This window comes from Akebia trifoliata, chromosome 11 (assembly GCF_017979445.1).
Source record: "Akebia trifoliata isolate Shusen 1 chromosome 11, ASM1797944v1, whole genome shotgun sequence".
Lineage (NCBI taxonomy): Eukaryota > Viridiplantae > Streptophyta > Magnoliopsida > Ranunculales > Lardizabalaceae > Akebia > Akebia trifoliata.
Window position 1 is genome coordinate 11,694,226 of NC_141385.1, and position 20,556 is coordinate 11,714,781.

The 20,556-nt window shown below is 34.3% G+C and overlaps 1 protein-coding gene across 1 annotated transcript; it reads left to right on the forward strand.

Annotated features, from left to right (window-relative positions):
- Positions 1-16,204: 16,204 nt before the first annotated feature.
- LOC147390936 (protein ABIL2-like) lies at positions 16,205-19,469 on the forward strand. The gene is made up of 11 exons (XM_086417246.1): positions 16,205-16,425; positions 16,558-16,590; positions 16,731-16,866; positions 17,301-17,383; positions 17,480-17,630; positions 18,147-18,246; positions 18,394-18,486; positions 18,570-18,612; positions 18,724-18,788; positions 18,862-19,013; positions 19,101-19,469. Coding segments are annotated over exons 4-11 (777 nt in total). The 5' UTR covers positions 16,205-16,425; positions 16,558-16,590; positions 16,731-16,866; positions 17,301-17,381; the 3' UTR covers positions 19,272-19,469.
- Positions 19,470-20,556: the final 1,087 nt, after the last annotated feature.

Sequence of the window (20,556 nt, forward strand, 5' to 3'; positions counted from 1 at the left end):
CAGATGAGTGGACTCGTGGGCCAAATCAAACCATTCATACATGGATGCCACATAGTTCAAAGAATACAAAATCCATTACATTTGCATTAAGATCATGTAAGTCCATGGAAAATATATCTATAGAAACCATGGCTTTTCAGATCATTAGTCCACAAGAATAGCACATTCATAGTTAAGCATCGACCAATAAAAAAAATTCATTTTTTTTAACGAATGAACTAATCATAAAAGGACTTCTCTTTTTATTTTTATCTTTATGGTCCAACCGATGATCTCTTTGAATTTTCATTTTGATCAATCAAAAAGTGGCGAGCGGTACGTCCTAAGTTTAACAAAAAAAGATCCGTTTAATCTTTTAAAATCTTAAAATTCAAAACAAAAATAAAGTCCAAGAGGAAAGTTGTCAAGACTGATGTGAGGAACAAACGGAGCAAAAACAAATTAAAAAAAATTAAAAATTCTTTTCTACTGATTTTGAGGCATATTGCCTCTGATTTTTGGCTTGGGCCAAAAAAAATTTATGTTTTTTTTCTACTCATTTTGTATCCTTATGAGAAGTCGAACGAAAATATTAATGAAAACGATAGTAAACGGACTCAAAAATCGATTTTGACTTGTCAAAATCTTGTTGACTTTATCACATTTGAAAGAAAATTTCGTTCTACCCCAAATCGATATGCTATAATAGTTAATCGGAGATCTGACGAGAAAGTTACAATCAGTTTAAGTTTGACTGTTCATTCGACAAAAAAAAAACGTTTTTTTTTTAAACTTATTTTGAGGCACATTGCCCCTCTGGTTTTTGGCTTGGGCAAAAAAAATATTTTTTTTCATTTTTTTTATTTGTTTGATGATACGCATGCTTAAAAGAAACATAATCGAATAACTAAAGAAAAAAAACCGATTTTTTTTTAAACTCAAAGGAGTAAATAAAGAAAGAGAAACCCACCTAAACAACAAATAATGTTAGCTTGCAAATAAGAATATTTTATATTTTTTTTCAAAATGACTGAGTTGACAGGAGGGTAGAGCCTTCTTTCCCCAATGGAGTCGCCAAGCTGTAGACACGTGATTTATTCACTTTTGAATATATCATCCACTTTGGGGGATTTTGGAGTCGCTACCATTTTTTTTTAATTAAATGGGTGTGAATGGGCACCTGAATTGATTTTTTAAAAACCATTTTTTCATGGCATTGTAAGAAGGTCCAGTTAGAGGATAGGGAAGGTGTTAGACACCCCATACTCTCCACCAAAGGTGGTTACCTTACTTGGCCATTTAAAAAAAAATTTAAAAACATAGATAGAAAATGCATAAAGATGCATGCTAAGATGGTGTATGCATTGAGTGAAAATATCCCCTCAGAGAAGGGTTTTGATTTCAATGTGAACTTAGGGACATCCTATGGAAAAGGATGACCCAGGTAGCCACATTATTGTTATGGATATGAATGTTGGTTTTAAGCTATTAGAGATACTCCATGATGGAGTTCCCTTGAGGCTACAATATTGATGCATGTTTGCATGACTAGAAACTTAGTGTTTCATCCTATTAAGAGGTTAACACATTTCTTCATCATTGTCGTGCATATGTGAATACGTGCATTATGTACAATATGATGATGAGATTGAGGTGAAAAAGACTTCAAACCCCATCATTTCGATCGAACCTTAATCCAATCTATCGGGGATGGGAGAGAGTGTGCATTACATCTTAGAGATTTCTAAAATAATAAAAAATGAGAGAGTTAGAAGAAGAGAATGCAAGCTAAAAATAGATGAACTACATCTTAAACCCCACCTTGTCCCTTGATGAACTTGAACCTTGAGAGGTAGACTTGAGAGTTGAGTGAGATGGTTGAGGGATGAGTGAGTTGAGATTAGAAGATGAGAAATTAGTAAGGATTTTAGTAGAGTTTTAGGTTGAGAGATGGGGGCTTGAGAGCATGAATTGTTCTTAGAAAGTGAGAGTATTTATAGATTTTTTGGAGAACTTTTAGGGATAAAGTGGTCTAACCCTAAAAATAAAGAGAATGAACATAAGGTTTAGATTATTTCTTTTTGGATTTTTCATTTGTATGAGGGTAAAGATGATATTTGTGAAGAAACCCTAAAAACATTCTTTGATCTTTGATTTCTTGATAAATAAAGGTGAGAGAACAAAAAGTACTTTTGGAAGATGAATAAGAGAGTGACATGTGTAAAGGTGGAGTGGTAGGTGAAAAGTAGACCTTGGTTCATTTGTAAATAACTCATAAAGCAATGGTAGATGTATATTTTTGAAATAAACCAATGGGAGAATAAAGGTACTTTTAGAATGGTGAGTAGGAGAAAGACATGTGTAAAGGTGAAGTGGTAGGTGAAAGGTAGATCTTGGTTCATTTGTAAATAACTCATAAAATAAAGGTGGATGTATATTTTTAAAATGGACTAATGGGAGAACAAAAGTACTTTTGGAATGGTGAGTAGGAGAATAACATGTGTAAATGTGAAGTGGTAGGTGAAAAGTAGACATTGGTTCATTTGTAAATAATTCATAAAGCAAGGGTGGAAGTATAATTTCAAAATTGACTAATGGGAAAGCTCCATGTATATACTTGAAGATTCTCATCTTTTAAGGGTATGATTGAAAGTTTTCTCAACTTTATGGATTATTACCAAAGACCCAAGAACCTTTTTGATTTGACCAACCTTTTTAGAAAGGACATTCTTGGATTTTCACAAAGGGGGAGTTGACTCTCCAATTAGATAATGCATTGGGTATTGAAGGTTTATGGGAGATCAACATGTGTTAACTTTTGAGGGAATGTGAGAGAATGGGCTTGGTGTTGGGCTTAGAGTGGACTTGGTTTAGGGCTTAGTGAATGGACTTTGTCTTGGGCTTAGGTTGGGCTAGAAAATGGATTTGGGTTATAGATTTAGAATGGCATTGGGTTTAGGACTTAGAGAACGGACTTGAATTTAAGTTGAAGGATGGACTTGGTCTTGGGCTTTGATTTGGTTATGAAGTGGACTATGGTTAGGGTCTGGGTGATGGATCGGTTAATGAGGAAGGGACATAGATCCGGGTCGGTTCATGATAGGGGGTAGGAAATTAGAGTGGATTAAGGACAAGGTTAAGTACACAGAATTATATGACATGATGCATGTATGCATGTATGCATAAAAGTGATGCCACGTGGCAATACGGGCCCATTGAGGAACTTGAATTCTTAGTTGGAATCAATTCGAGAAAATTTAGATTTTCCTAATGGGTTCATGCAAATTGAGGTGTCTACAGTATCTGAACTTATATCTTCTGATAATGTTTTTAATTGATCGACGTCTGTTATTTCTTTTGCTTTTCCTAAGCTCAATTTTGCAAGCTTGTTATTTATTTCTTGTAATATTTCTTGTTCATCTGGTATACTAATTCTTAAATCCCTAGGGATTTCATATGGAGTAAAAATTGGTATTTTGTCCTCTTTTTCTTTCTTAAAAGTGGTTAATTGTATCGTAGATTCAGAGTTTTTTTTTCTATATACAAATTTTCTAGTCTTATTAATTGATCTCCAAGAGAGGTGAGATATCTATTGGTATAGTTATTTTGTTTCATTATATTATCCAGATCACGAAGCTTTGGTTCTTTATCTAGTTCTTTAAAGTCTACTGATTTATAAGGAGATCCTATCACTGTATCTTTATGTACTTGTATAACAATTTCATTTATTGGTGGTGGATGAATGGATTGGAACTGTCCTATTTTTGGGACATGCCAAATGTTTGTTTTTAGAACATTTACATCTTGTGCTATAAATGACTTTTTAAAATAGTTATAATACCAATCAAAAAATGGGATTTCTGTTTTCTTTTTATTTAGATGATTATAATAAAATTGCCAAACTTGATCTTGGTATTTTTCTATTTTACCTTCAAACTCTTCTCTATGTAGTGAGATTACATATTCTAATTTTATATTTGCTATATTTATTTTAAATTCTTGTTTTTCTATAACATGTATTTGAGGAGAATCATCTTGCATTTGTGATTGTGTAGGTGATGAATTAGGTGAGTGTAAAGTAAAACTTTTTTTGGGATCTTGGTAATAAGGTACTAGAATTGTTTCATCTTTAATTCCTTTAAGTTTTAAATCTCTGCTTGTGGAGGCTCTACTTATAGATATTCTTCCTGGAGTTATGTTATTTTGTAGAGGTATTGTGGTGACTGAGCTGGTCTCATCTGTTAGTATTATAGATCTTTTAAAAGAAGGAAAATTGATTTCTATATTACCATCTGGATATTGTATGATTGATTCAGGTTCTTTATTTTTGGGTATCTGTGTTGGACCTTCTCCTGTTAAATTCCAGGTTGCTAGTAATTGTACTTCATTCCATGTTATTCTTTTTTGGAACTAGTTTGTTTGATTTGTAGATATTACTTTGTAACAATAAAGTTTCACCTTCTAGGGATGGTTTATTTAAAGTGCCTGGAGTTATTGTTGTTTGCATTGTTTTGTAAAACCCCGAGTTTTCGATTCGTATCTCGAAAAAAAATAAATACTGGAATTTTGAGAAAATTCTGAAAGTGGGACTTAGGGGTAAAATTTTATGATGTTTCTGATCATTTTTAATGGAATCTGACCTCACCATTGGATTCAAAACGATCGAAAAACATACTTTAGCCTGCAAGCACGCTCAAATGCGAGTCCGAGCATCATATAAAGATAAATCAATTCAATAATCTTAATGTTTGCTTCAAACCTACTTAATAGATTCTTTCATGAGGTCAAATGGGTTATCCCCTACCTACCAGGAGTTAGCTAAGATAGTAAGAGCAACTGGGTTTGCCCCCCAGGTCATACCTTTAAATATCTCTGTGCCCCTCCACATAAAGTGGTTACTTATCTGTTGTCACGCAACAGGGTGGGATGGTACATGCTGCCAGGGGAAAAAATGGGTCATCCCCTGAGTTGATAAAACCAACTTCCAAAACTTGTGAGGATTGAACATCAGGGGTCCCCTGTTCAAATATTAATAACATTAAAGAAAAAATGCTATGAATTTATATGTTATAGAAAATCATTATTCTTGAAGTGGTTCTAGCCCATGCTACGTTAGGGAGGGATGGGAGAGTATGTCAGAGGGGACATTAGAAAACACGACTCAATTACTAAAATATAGACAAATGTAAGAGAGAGAGAGAGAGAGAGAGAGAGAGAGAGAGAGAGAAGGTTATTAAGTAGAAAAGATTTGACAAGTTGTAGTAATATCTTACAAAAATTATTTGGTATTAAGTATAACATCTTTTCATGCCTCTAAAATATAACTAATATTTAGCGATAAGTTCTTCGAAACAAATCACACAAAATACAAAATATTCAAAGAAGATCAAACTCTTCTTTAGAAGTAAAACCTCCTTATCAATCAATCAAATTAAAGACGGGAGAGAAAAAAAGTCACACAGAAAAAAAAAATTAGATTAGATCAAATACAAAAGTCTTATTTTCAACAAATAAATCTGGAGCCTTGGTCTTCTTTTTCATTAATCTTGAGAATAACCAAAGGAGAACCAATGGAGTGTTCTATGTTAAACTTGCATAAATAATTACAATCTAGGCTGTTTGAAATCTAACAAAACTTATAATATAGGTGAGATGTTATGTGGAACATAATTTTCTCAGTTACATCGAATAGACGTGTAAAAGTAGCCAAACACTCCTGTTAGGTTTACTCTTATATGATGTGTACCGGGGATCAACATCTTCATTCTCTAACATTTTCAAATACATAAATAATAGAGAAATTTCAGTAAACATGATCAACTTATGGATATTTTTTTATTCTGATACATTGTTCATTTTAATTCCCAAAACATGTTTACTAATGAGTTCATCACTTTTATAATCAGCAATTTGGCTGATAAATTACCAGAGAGATTTGCATGTTAAAGTCTAATACCCTTGATATTTTTAAGGAAAAATAATCAATTATTTATGAAAATAATAATAATTTTTAATTTTTTTTTGGAAAAGATAATGTAAACCTTCAAATTTGACCAAACAAACTCAAGAGCTCAATCAGAGAACTTTGATCATTCAAGTGAGACCCACTAAAAGTCAGATTTTCATTTTTGACTTGGCTCTTAACCAATGGCCAAGATTACCCATTATTTGGCCGTTAGTCACCTAGAAGCCATTTGATTTTACATTGGCTTTCACCTACATGCAGGTTATTTCTTGCATTGGCCTTCACTCAACTACAATGCTGGTATCATCCTTATCCACAGTTTTCTAGAGAGTTATTATTGCCAAACCAACTTTTGTTAATGCCACACCAATTCTTATATAAATCACTTAAGAATCGCACATTAGATGGTGTGGCGTTAGTAAAACTTGGTGTGACAATAGCAACTCTTTTTTTTTTTTTTTTTTTATCTCCCTCTAATCTTTTGTTTTTGTTTTTATAGAAATTTTTAACTTGAAATTTATGACTGTAATCAACCTTCTTTTTTTGACATTCCCAATCTCCTATCTATAATATTTTAATAAATCTTTAATGCAGAAATAAATAATAATAAATAAAAATTTGAACACTTAAGATATCCCAATCAAAAACATGAACCATATGTGAATATAACTTCTCATATTCTATTTCTGTTGATGCATTACAAGGTGAGAAATGGGTAATTTTTTTTTTGGTAGAAATTGATTTTAATTCAAGAAATAGAAGCCAAGGACCTCCTCTTCTTGTAGTTGGCTTTGAAGCAAGCCTGCCTTAATTTCTTTGTTTTCTCTGTCAATTCCAATTCAGGCATTTTCTCCATCAGCCTTTTATTTTCTTCCATTATCTCTGCCTCTCTGCTCAATCCCAATTCCTACAACCCAAAATCACAAAAATTAGAAATTTATAAATTAAAACAATATGCAATAAAAATTAGGGTAATTTTGGGATAGCTCTATAATTTTTTGTGAAATTAGAATTACCCCCTTGGATTTTAAAGTAGATGGAATATAAATTGATTTCAGTCTTCCCTGACAGACAAACATAAAATGACTCAAACACCCTTGTCTTCAACCTCTTGCCGAAAACCTAATGGACTTGTTTTATGGGCCCATCCAAAAGTGGGTCCATTAGGAGAGTTAAGGAAAACATTACGAAATTGCCCTTTATTTAAAAACAAGAGCATACCCACCCAAGAACTCATATGTATAACATTTTATGTACCTCAAGGTTGTCAATGAGAGACTTCAAGCTCTGAATCTTCCTGTGTGGCCACCTCTCTATATTGAGCTCTCTACATCTTCTCTTCAAAGCAGTAAGACCAACATTTAGTTTCTTCGCAGCTTTCGTAATTGGAACATCGAAATGTCTCGCTATATCATCGAAATCTATTGCAATGGACTTGGACATCTACTTAATAGACAATCTATTGTTCTTGTCTTCATCTTTGCTTGATCTATTAATCTCGTTCATCGTAAAGGTTTGATCCTCATTGGTGACATTGTCATCAACTACAGTGTTCAATGGTGCCACATTCATCGATATATCTTCATAAATAGATGAAAAATTATCGTCGAAAGACTGAAAATCAAAGTCGAAAGATGAGATACACTGGCTTTCATTGGGTATCAAATCCATTGCTAAACCAAGATATGGGTCTTCATAAGGGATTTCAAAGAAACTATTTAGTGAGTAATCAAAGTTTTCTGTTGGTAAGGGGAGAAGTTCTTCACTACTGCACAAAGAGAGAGAAAAACAAATATTGGTTTATTATACTTTTAGTGAGATAAAACAAACTAAAACACTTCAAAACACACAGTTTAAGCCAGTTTGAATCAAATACTTAAAAATCCATTTAAGGCAGTGTTTGGAGAGCACTTCTCAATTCTCATGCTTTTGGGGTTCAATTAGCATTAATTTGCTAGCAGACCTGAACAGAAGTGCTTCCCACATCAGCATTTGAGGGAAGCTGATGTAACTTTTAGTTGCATTGTTTTTTCTCCAAAACGAATCACTAAAAAGACCAAAATTATTAATTCAATTAGGGAAATATCCAACGAATTACTATTTCCCTACCAAACGACAAATTTTGTGACTATGATTATTGTAGAATTGATGACAAATTTTGAAACTATGATTCTTATAGAATTTCTTCCTTTGGAGACACACCACGTTCCCAAACGAGACCTTATTTAAAAACACTAAGAAAAGAAAGACAACCTTAGAATCTCTATGTAATGTTACCTTACAAATGGCTCCCCTTGGTGTAACCTTTCGAACACAGGCTTGCTTTGAACCTTTTCATCAGTGAGACTGTAAGACTCCATTGTGTGTGAGAGAAAGAAAGAGAGAGAGGGTGAGTGGGTCTACAGTGAGTGAGAAGGTTTAAATGGGTGCGGAGAGAGAAAACTAAAGTTTGGAGTTCGTGCCCACGACTGCGGGGGTTACAACAATTACGTGGAATTTATCGAAAATGGCCATTAATATAATTTATTAGATAACCATTACCCATCAAAACAAGGTGTGCATGTATTTAATGTTAAACACATAAATCTATATACCCACACGTACGTATATTCATGTATGGTCACAGTACATACTTCCATGCATGCATGCAATCAGTAATTTTCTTTAAAGAGATTCTATTGCCACACCAACTTTTGCTAACGCCACCTCAATTCATATGTAAATCACCATAGAATTATCATGCATTTCGGATGGCGTCAGCAAAAGTTTATTTTTTTTATAATCCGGCGTTAGCAAAAATTGGTGTGGCAATAGAAGCTATCCTCTATTTATTATAGAGCTATGTTGGAGTGACATTGAAATTTACATCGTTTTACACATTCTTGGCATGGATGTGCCCACAGGCGGGGCGGAGCTAGGAGTTTCTTGTAGTGGGGGCAAACTATGATTAATTGTATGGTTGAAGAACTTGAATGGAGGAAGGTGAGGGGGTGGGGGCAAATGGGGAGGGGGATGAGGGAGTAGGGGCAAATGGGGCATGTTGAAAATATAGGAGTGTCTCAAAGTTCTGTGGGGGCAATTGCCCCCACCAGCTCCTTACTAGCTCCGCCCCTGCCCACAGAACCGTCGAACAATGCTGATTTCAATGTCACTTCAGCATTTTTCTTTATTATGGGATACTTTTTCATTGGCCCATTGAACTTTTGGAATATTCAATACTTGTATCAAGAACTTGGAATCAATTGAACTAACAGTATTTCTCTATTGAATTCTACTTAAAGCTATGCATCTTACATCATTGTAAATATTTATGTATGCTCCCACCATTGATGATTTATCGATAATATATATTGCCCTACATGTTTTGTCCTACATGGGTTAGAATGGAGATTATCCTGACAAAAAATCAGCCAATTCCAAAACTTATAGCTCGATGTTTACAAGTTGAAGAATCGTGGACTGTCCATTTTTTTTAAATCACTTTTGATGGGGTTACAAGTTTTGAAATGGGCTGATCTTTGGTGAGGATGATCTCCTATACATAGGGTCATGTTCGACACCCTACTATTTCCCCTGCGTGTTTTGTCCTACATGGGTTAGGAGTTTTGAAATGGGTTGATTTTTGGTGAGGATGATTTCTATAGTGAAGAAATCATCCTCATAAAAAATCAGCCAATTTCAAAACTTCCAATCCCATCAAAAGTGATTTACAAAAAATTGGTGGTCCACGACTCTTCAACTTGTAGACATCAGGCTAGAAGTTTTGGAATGAGCTGATTTTTTGTGAGGATGATCTCCTTAGTCCTCACCATAGAGATTATCCTCACAAAAAATCAGCCCATTCCAAAACTTCTAACCTATGTAGAACAAAACACGTAGGGCAAATAGTAGGGTGTCGAACATTTCACACACACACACACACACATATACATATATATATATTAGCATTCATTTGCCAAATTCCTACACAAAATGTATTGTCTTATATGGGCTATACTTTTTAGAATGGGCTGATTTTTTGTGAGGATGATCTCCTCACCATAGAGATCATCCTCACAAAAAATCAAATAAGACAAAACTTTGTCCAAGATTTTGGCTCAGAATTTGATTGGAATGCCCATGGAGTTGAGTCAAGTCGACAACTTTTGAGATAATAAGTACAATTCAAACAAAACATATAAATTTATAAATATTCAGAAAATATTTTTAATATTTTAAAATGTGTACAAATAAAAAATATTTATTTATTATCTACAAAGTATTATATATAGACGTAGGTGCCAACTAACTTAGTTGGTAAAGTCTTTGGGTGATGATACATTGGGTTCAAATCCTGTCAGCATCGAATTATTGGACTCAATAAAAACAGGTTTGTCAATAATAAAAAATTATATATAAAGTTCAACTAGTTTTACTAAGTTAGTAAAAGTTTCACCCTTACTACAGGTCCTTAGGCTCACCTTGTGACATCCAAAAACATGATCTGATGCTTTAGGATTGTAAAGGCCAAAATTCTATGAACTTTGAAAAAAAATTTCAAAAAATGTTATTTTTCACCATTGAATCTCATGTTTAAGTTTGGGAGTTATGTGGAAGCTCGGTAGCCATCCATTTTCAAAACCTTGGATCAAGCTCAAAAGAAAAAAAAATTGAATTTGAATTTGAATTTTTTATTTCTTGAATATGAATTTTTCAATGAAGCTTTGAGGTGTTGTATTGCTGATGTGGTAATCCATTTGAGCAAAATGGCCTTAGTAAGGTTGAAAATCTTACTATGTTATTAAGGAAAGAGTTTCGCTTATATATAACCTGATAAATTGATCAATTATGTGTTTGAGTGTATTTTCAAACTGACTCGACCTATTGACGAATTGACTCAACCTTTTTGAGTTGACTTGGCTAGTTGACTCCTTCAAGTCTTGTGACCAAGTAAACTCGAAATCCAATTGAGTGAACTATTCATCAATCCACGTACTCTTGGAATCATGTGAAATATTAATACAAGTATGCATCAATCAAACTACTATTATTCTACCAAACCAACAAGGGTTTTAATTAGAGGTTGAAGATGCATATAATTAAGGTCATAATTGTGCAAGTGTAGTGTTGTTCTTTAAACAGTACTTAAGAGTCTCCCAAGCCTAAATAAAGGAGGAAACTTGTACTAGGTTGGCAGTCTAAGGCTGTGTTTGGATTGAGAGAAATGGAGAGAAGAGGAAAGAAGGGAAGAGAAAATAAATGAATTTATTTCCATTTCTCTTGTTTGGATTGTTAAGTGGAGAGCAAAGAGAAAAGAATTGGAGAGAAGATGAGGGAAAAAAAATGTGAGTTTTCTTTCTCTCCAAAAGTGGAGAGAAGAGGAGAAAAACCCTTTTAAAATATTTTATAATTTCAACTCTACCCCTAAACCTCTTTTTAAGGTATTTTAAAATTTCAAAGTTGTCTAAAGTTCTCTCTTGTCAATTCAAACATGGTGGAGAGAAATTGAATTTCTCTTATCTTCCATTCTCTTCTCTTCTCTTCTCTTAATAAGTTTCTCTTCTCTTCACTTCTCTCAATCCAACCATAGCCTAAGCACATTCCTCAAAAGTGACATATGGCAATAGACACCATTATTTGAAAGGGAACAAAAGAATAAGATTTGTTTAGCTGAACCCAAATCTTTGGAATAATGCTTTGTTGTTGTTAGGTCATTTCTCATCAGCCTCTTAGAAAAGACCGATGTCAAGTAGTATATCATCATTTCAAGATCAAGGAGCATTTCAAAATTCAACAAAATATGGAGGGGTGTATCTAAATCACCCAATTAAATTGTGTGCAAGTATGTATGTATTATCATGGGCCTAGTATTTTCTTGGGAATTTTATTAATGAATTTAGTAAAGGAGGAGGTTACATAAGAATTAGCAAAGCCCAAGAAACCAATTAATTACCTTAATTTCTCTCTTTCTCGAATTTATCTGTTTTTAGGGTTTGGTGATTATGCCTTAATGAGATGATGGCTCCTCTCTCTCTCCTCTTAATGAAGTTATCATCTTTATTCTTTGACGTTATCTTCACTGAGAATTTATCGTGTACATAACGTCTATGGTCAAAAGACATTATCCTATAATCAGAGCCGTCTATTCTGAATCAAGAAGATTGTCATCTTCATCCATTGTTCCATATTTTTCAAATCATACATCCAATGGAGTGACCTATATTGTTGCCAGTTTAGATCATCTGATTGGTAAATTAGGGTCCACTGATTGAAACTTATAAATGGACCAGGTACAGATTGGATCAGGGTAGATTTTGATCCAATCCGATGCGGATTGGATTAGACCCAAAACTGATCCAATAATTATTGGATCAGATCCTTGTCGGTTTTATCAAATTTAAATATTATGATCAGATAACAATCAATTTGGGTCTAGATCGAATCAAAACTGCTTGATAGGCAAAATATGAAGACTCTTCATTAGTGTAAACAAATGTATAATATAATTTACAAACATGGATTCGGGTCTATCACATTTTAGCGGACCTGGGCCAATACCCGATCGGAACAAGTAAAATACTTCAAATTATAGTTTTAAAATGAAATGTAGAAAATGGGGAGAGAAAATTGAGTTTTATACATTATTTGGAGAAGCCATCAGGCCTAAACCACTTGAAATAAGCTTTGGGACTTTTGCTCAGATGTTTCCAAGGAGTCCTAAATAGGTAAGTCTGTCAATGGGCCGGGCTATAAATGGATCAACCTTATCTGGGCCTCAAATCATAGTCAAAATAACGTTCAAAGTTATTGTAAATTATAATTATAATATAATAAAGAATCGTGATGAATGCACACGGTTTTGGTACAAGGTTGGCTACTCGGCCGATGTGGCAAGAACCATAGATCTTTTCATCGGGATGCACAGGAAAAAGATGTGCGGTTTTGTGCCCTTGCCACATCAGCCAATCATGTGCATTCATTATTATTCTATAATAAATTTAGAGAATTTCTATCAGCACATCAACATTACTTATCACACCAACCTTTCCATTTTTTATTTTTTATTTTTTGATAATAGGGGTGTTTGAACTAACGTTCGACTAGGGGGACCGGATGAGCCAGTGCTGAAACCAAGGCATATGGGACCGCATCCCCAAAACACATGTAACACCCACACATCACACGCACCAGGTAAGTGAGGGAACGCCTTTGCAGGTGGCATCGAAGAAATATTGCTCATACTGGATATCGAACACAGAACCTACGGACTCTCACCGCTTATTAGATTCGAAATTGCCATTGAGCGTGCTAGCCACCCCCTCGTTGTTTGCCTTTTCAAATTATTGATATTGAAATCTAGGATTTTAAAATCAAATTCGTCTACCTCTCTCCCTTTCTTTTTTTACTCCCCCTCTCTACCTTACTCTTATTCTCTCTCTTTCTCTATTTAGGGTTTATTCTCTTGGTATGCTTTCGACGTCTCTTTTTTAAAATCCTAGTTATAGGATGATTTCAACGTCTCTTTATTCTTCTTTGACACGCAACGCATAACTTCACTAATTGGTGTGTTATAAGAAAAAGTTGATCTACTAATCAAATCTCTAAATTTATTCTACTTTGGATCTTTTGACTTGAAAAATTGCAAAACCAAATATACCGAAGAACCAGTCTATCAAATCAAAGGATGTCCATTATCTTATAATGATTAAGTTGGCAAACCGACTTCCCCTAATATATTTTGTATATCTATGTATTATAGATAGATAGATTTAAGGTTTTTTAATTAAAGATAAGTAAAATATATCTTTACTATTATAATGAGAGAAGGCCGAGTAAAAGTGGTTCAACACTAAATATTGAGTGGTCATAAATGCCCCACCTTTTACTTACATTTAATATAATCAAAGTCATTTTGGTCAAAAACCTAAAATTGCAATCAGCACAATCACATTGGTTGGTATTCAAAATTACAAAAATATCCATATAATCTTCAAAACCACACTTAAATTAATTTTAAAATTACAAATGAGCCCTTTAAATACATGTGCATTTGCACATGCCACCTTCTTGTTATAAAGAAAAAATTTACTTTCATCACTCTCTAATTATTTATTCAATTATGATATAGATTGGATCCTATTTTGATCAAAAATAATATTAATCACCTATAAATGGTTTTAAAATACGCATGAATTTAATTTTGAGAGCTGCTATTGCCACACTAAGGAGCAAAAGTTGGTGTGGCAATAGCAGCTCTCTTAATTTTTCGTAGAACCCAAAAATTAACCCCATCCGGGCCCATTAAAATTGGATTCAGGCATAGCCCATTTAGGCCCGATAGGAATATAGGGCTACTCTAACTTAAGTGTAGCCCACGGCCTACAGGGCGGAGTAACTACTCAGCCAAACCTGGCCCGACCCATCCCATTGACATACAATGAATAATGATTTTTCAATTAGAAAATCTTCACTCGGTCAATACTCAGCTGAGGTGTTATGGACACGGAACCATAAATCTGTTTCTTTGGGATATACAAATTGGTATAAAAAAGTGCATTTATGTATCTCGAGGAAACAGATATTTGATTCTGTATCTGTAACCCGCCGAGTATTCACCGAGTGAAGACTTTCGAGTTGTATATCAGCACTCAAGTAAAATTTATATATCTTAGGAGTACGGTCAACCCCGGCTGACAATTCCAATTATTCTATTATGACTTGTGCGCATGATCCTGTGAAGAATGTTTCTCCAGAAAAAAGATCAATCATTCAGTACCTTGTGGGGCCCACCCACCAATCATGGCTTTGATTGATTTTTTTTAATTTGTCAAAGAGATTAAAAATAGAAACATTACTAGTTATAGGTTCCAACTTTGAATGTTTGAACTTAAAGATTCTGAAAAAGTTTACCATATAAAATTATGTGACAGAAGTGGGACCCATTTTGTGGGCCCTCTTTCCAAAACCCTCTCTGATCTTAGTTTTTCTTTGATCTTTACTGATATTAATTGTCCAGATGTGCACACAACACCTAGGAATATTTTAGATTCCATGGGGATCATCCCCCATACATATATGTCCTTTGTTTGTGATTTCTTTTATTTTTCTTTTTTCAATAATAATGATTGAAAACAATATGATTGATCGAATAGATTTTGGGTTTATGAGATATTTTAAGATCCATTAGATTCTACAAACTTGATTCCTCGAATAATTGGATATCAAGTTAGGATTGATGTCATAATCAACATCAAAGTCTTATCCCAAGGATCTGAGATTCATGAAATGGATCTTGCTCCTCCATTCCACTTTATCTAGAGATTTATGAGGTCAGTGTAACGAATAGAAAATTGGTATGATAGGGCATCTTCCTTCTAGAAGAGAGCAGGAATGGATAACAATCGAATTCTGAGATAATTTGTTCTGATACTAAAATTAAATTGGATTACAAGTGAATTACTTTGAAAATAATTTCAATCTTACTATTGTTGCATTGGTGTAGATTCTAGGGGGCAGATTTTAGGTTTTCGCCCGTCAAAAGCACTTCTTGGTCTCAAAACCTTATTTATACGCACTCAACTTTCGGATTTAGGTAGAAAGCCAGAATATATTTTTTTAAAGCATCTATAATTTTTTTTTTTTAATTTGATAACTAAAACACTCTCAAATATTTCTATATTAAATCATTTTCTTATTTAAGAAACAATATGATTAATCAAAAGGCGATCTTAAATGTAAAAATTACATACCAATTTGTTATGAATGAATGATGAGATTTCATTGATGCAGAGTCAATTCCAATAGACTTATTGAATGCTAACTTGCATTTAGCAAGACTTAAATCTACGAATTTTCCAATTATGAGTTGGGCGCCTTAACCATTCGGTTACAGACGAGTAACAGGGATAATAGTATATCGCAAATAACCAAATTTCAATTCAAATAAAATTCTTAAGAGGAATCAAGGACACGACGTCAATTCAAATCCTAGATTTTTTTAATGAGTGATCAAGAATTCTCACTATGTCTTGAATTCAAAAATGCATAATGAGATGCCACTAATCAAAACTCTTGGTGAGAGTAAAATTGAAAAAGAGGGAGAAATCTTTAAAGATTTTGGTCAATGAGAGAGAGAAAAAACAAAAGTGGGCCCATGAATGTAGAAGAAGGTGAGTTTGTTTCGTGGATTTTGTATGTGTGGGAACCCATCCAATGATAAAGATGGTTAGGATGCTGCTTCTTAAAGAATACTTTTTGGCTCTAAGAGTGCTCAAGGACTACCTGCCAACATGCTTCCTTGTTGATGTTGTCCCTTCAACAAACTCTCTCTCTCTCTCTCTCTTATTAGCTTAAGTTCAATCATCATCAATAAAGCCTCAATAGTCTTTGTTTTTGGCCATCTTTAACTTCTTGGATTTCACTTTTCAGTAATTATTCTTGAATGGGAAGTGGGTTTTGTGATGTAAGATTTGCATCAACTTCAAAAGCAGGATAAAATTCAGGTCAGGCTTCATCACCACCTAGGGCTTCACCTGTTCTTGCTATTTGTTTTATTGGGTCTTCATGGTTTTATTATATTAATGACTTTGTGGGTTGTTGCACATAACTTACTTAAAACTTAATGGCTTTGTCAGTGAGGATTGCAAAAGAAGAACAATAAAAACCAGGTTAGACTTCATCCCCTCCTTTTGCTTTACATGTTCTTGCTATCCTCTTTATTGGGTCTTCATGGTTTATGTTATTTTAAAATTTAATGGCTTTGAGGATTAGAAGGTGAGTGATTTTGGGTTTTGATTAATTTTTGCAGAGGAAGGAAACCCAAATTCAGTTTCTCCTTCATGGCCACCATGTTTTCATCTTCTTCACTGGCTGTTCCTCATGAACAATCCAATTATGATGAACTCTCTATGCAGATGAGCTTGCTTTTCTGAGATGATCTCAAGGTACACTCACCTCTGTACTTTTGTTTTTTAACTTGTGTTTTGATTTGCCAAAGAGAATTGGGTTTCTGCTCTCGTCTTGAGATTTGGGAAGATTTTATGTCTAAATTGAAAATGGAATTATTTTCCTTAACCATTGCTCAATGGACTGGGGCTCAACTTGGTTGAGAGTCTTCATGGTTCATGAGATACTGCTATTAAAACTAAGTACATGGTGATAATCTAAGATGAATATAAGAATTTGGGTATCGAATACTTAGATTAAGTCACCGATGATCGTTGCTTAGTTTCTCATATTCATAAACAAGTTTAATTGATGAATAAATGTACACTTGTTTTGAAATTATTTTCAGCATGGAAACATGATTAACTTGTAATTTTAATGACAAAATGGATCTTGGACCTTCATTTTTTTTTTTTCCCTATGGGGTTTTCAGGATTTGAAGAATCTGAGAACACAATTGTACTCTGCAGCAGAGTATTTCGAAGTTTCTTATACCAACGATGATCAGAAAAAAATGTGAGTCTCTCTATTTCAAATTGGTATTTATTGTTTGAACATGGTGGATTTGTTTTCTGTTTTCTAATTTGGGTTTTCATTTCCGGTTCCATGTAGGGTGGTGGACACCTTGAAAGATTACACCATTAAAGCTCTCGTTAATGCTATCGACCATTTGGGTTCTGTCTCATATAAGGTGAATGGTCTCTTAGATGAAAATGTCGATGAAGTTTCTGGAACAAAACTTCGAGTTTCTTCTATCGAACAGGTACTTATTGATCACGTTCACTTACTCTATATTTAGTTTGACTTGATATGTATGTAGGATTTTTCGCTTCGAATTATCTCTATTTTTTTTTAAAGAAATTCAAATTTAGAAGATATAAAGCTCTTTATTTTATAACCAGTATGAAGTGATAAATTCTCTATATTAACTTCGAATTAAAGAATGAAATCTGATCAGAACTCAAAAACTGACTATAGCAGTGGAAATTTATGATAAAAACTTGAATAAGAAAATTTGATAATAAAATGGGGTCATTGGATCCATTTTTGAACTCTAACTTAGCTTAATGGGGGGATATGAAATTTCTTGTGCTGTTTTTCTACCATTTGGTGCAAATTTATTGTGCAATTATTGTCGAATATTGTGCACTGGGGAACCTACTTCATTCGAAAATGGCAAAAGATACTTCATTCTACAACTTTGTTTATAACTTGAATAGAAATCGTGAAGTATAATGTACTATAATCTTCTTTTTCTTCTTTTGGTGGGGTATTTTAGAGACTACGGACATGCCAAGAGTATATCGATCATGAGGGCCGTGTTCAACAATCCTTGGTGATAACGGCTCCCAAGTACCATAAGCATTACATCTTACCAGGCAAATACTCTCTTCCCTACTTTTGCCTTTCCTCTTCTTAAAGCTTGTGATCTTCAAAACCAATTTGGTTTCTCAAAAACTTCATTGTTGACCTTACAACTAAGAACGATTCACACGTTTCACCGATTTCTTGAATTTTGTGTTCAGTTGGGAAGACCATGTGTGACTCTGAACGTACTCTACCAAAATATCAAGGAGGCAGCGTAGACGATGAAAACAACTGGCATCAATTGAAGAATGGTACCTTTTTAATTTCTTTATTCCCAAGTTCCCATTGTTATAGTGTGATTTACGTGTTATATTATGTGCTTGCTTTGTTAAAGCTGCTCGAACAACCACCAAAGACACCCCGCCATCCTCGGTCAGGTAAATCTTAACATTATATTTGGTAGTTCATGCAATTAAGTCTCCAATGTATATGTATTCTTGCTCTAACTTTTCCAAGTTCGAGATAAATTTAATCGGATTATATTGCAGAAAAGGGCATTCTCTGTCACCCGTGTCACAATCTTTCCAACAACCCAGAACCTTTTCCTTCACAGGTAATGTGTCCGTCAGAATTGGGTTCCTAATAGTATTCTTCATGCATACTGATGATGTTTCTCTCTAAATCAGATAAACGAGCACCCTCACCACAACGCTCAAAGTTTCCATTACTACGTTTGGGATCACTCTCAAGTAGGTCGACCACTCCTCGGTCAAGTAGACCGACAACCCCTATATTGAGTAGGCCAACCACTCCGAACTCTTCTAATGCAAGACTACGGGTAAGCTTTGGAGACTAGAGAATAGTTTAGTCACTTAGAATTTATCTTTATGTTCATTTGCAAATTTATCTCTTTTTGTGTTTGTAGTACCCGTCGGAGCCCCGGAAATCAGTTTCAATGCGTCTCCATGATGAAAGGGACAACCCGAAAGATATCGAACGATATCCCAGTAAGAGTAAACGTCTCCTCAAGGCCTTGTTGAGCTGGCATAAGTCAAAGAAAGATGACACACTGTATAATTTCTTGGACGAATACTAGAAAACATGCACAGAGGAGTGTAGGAAGCAGAAAGCTACCTCAAGAGCTTAGTTTTCAATTTTCCCTTGATTCTTGTTTAACACCAAATATATAGGTGCAATTGTTTTTAGGGCAAGGTAAGCTGAATAATGTATCATGGATGATTGCTTATATATACCATAATAATGGAATTATAAATATAAATTTCTTTTTGAGAGATATTACCTAATAATGAAACTCATTCAAACGATCTCATTGAGAGATTTCTGATGGATCCTTTTTTTTCTTCCACATTAAACCGAATTATGGATTAAATCCCTGAAAAAAACATGATTCGTTCTGTCATTCCCAAATCTTTGGAGCGAGGATTCAATAATGATGACAAACAGGTGTCAATGGGTTGGATCAGGTCGATTTTAATCAGGCCTAAAACACCCAAATCCCTAACCCACATTCTGCCTCTAATGGCTGAATTGTAAAGAACAAAAAATAAAAACTCTGAATGGAAATGTCCGACTTACATGTGTAAGTACATCTGCCAGCACTCTTCCTGACACAGGATTGAACTCTCCCTGAGATTCATATTTGATCCTGCCATTGGTCATGATCATGCTGAACCAGGGAACATAAAATAATTACGATTTCTTCTTGAATCAAGTCAACAAGCATTTGATAATTTAAACTTTCTTCGGTTATGGTACAAAATAGATAGATCCAAAATCAAGATAATCAGTTCCAACCAATCAGGGTATCCAAAATTAAGATGATCGGTTCCAACCAATCGGGTACCCATTGATACCAATACTTAAGAAGATATGAAGGCTATACTCCCTTCTTATGCTAAATCAGGGCAAGAGTAAAATAATATTGACTTCTGAAACCAATTCAAAATTATTTGATCATCGCTAGTCCAGTGGCACTACCACATCAAGCACGTGGCCCCAACATGGTCATCGCACCCAAGGTTTAAAATCTCGTTTCAAGACAATGTTTTGATCAAGAAAAAAACTGAAAGCATTCCAAGACAATCCAAAATATTTACTGTTTCAGTGTCAATTTTGTCTGGATCTCATCGAAACCAAAATGTTTCTCTGAAATGACACGAAATTTTGAACCATGGTTGCACCTGTAACACTACCTGCAGAGCCTGCACAAAGCAAGAAAATAAAAAAATAAAGGCTAGAAATAATCAATGAGTAAGTCCATCAGGAGGTCAGCAAAACATCAATTGTCCTGAAAGAGGGTGCCTCGTGTCTCTTTTGGGGGGACAATCAACATCAAACTTCTGATAACAATGTTGATATCA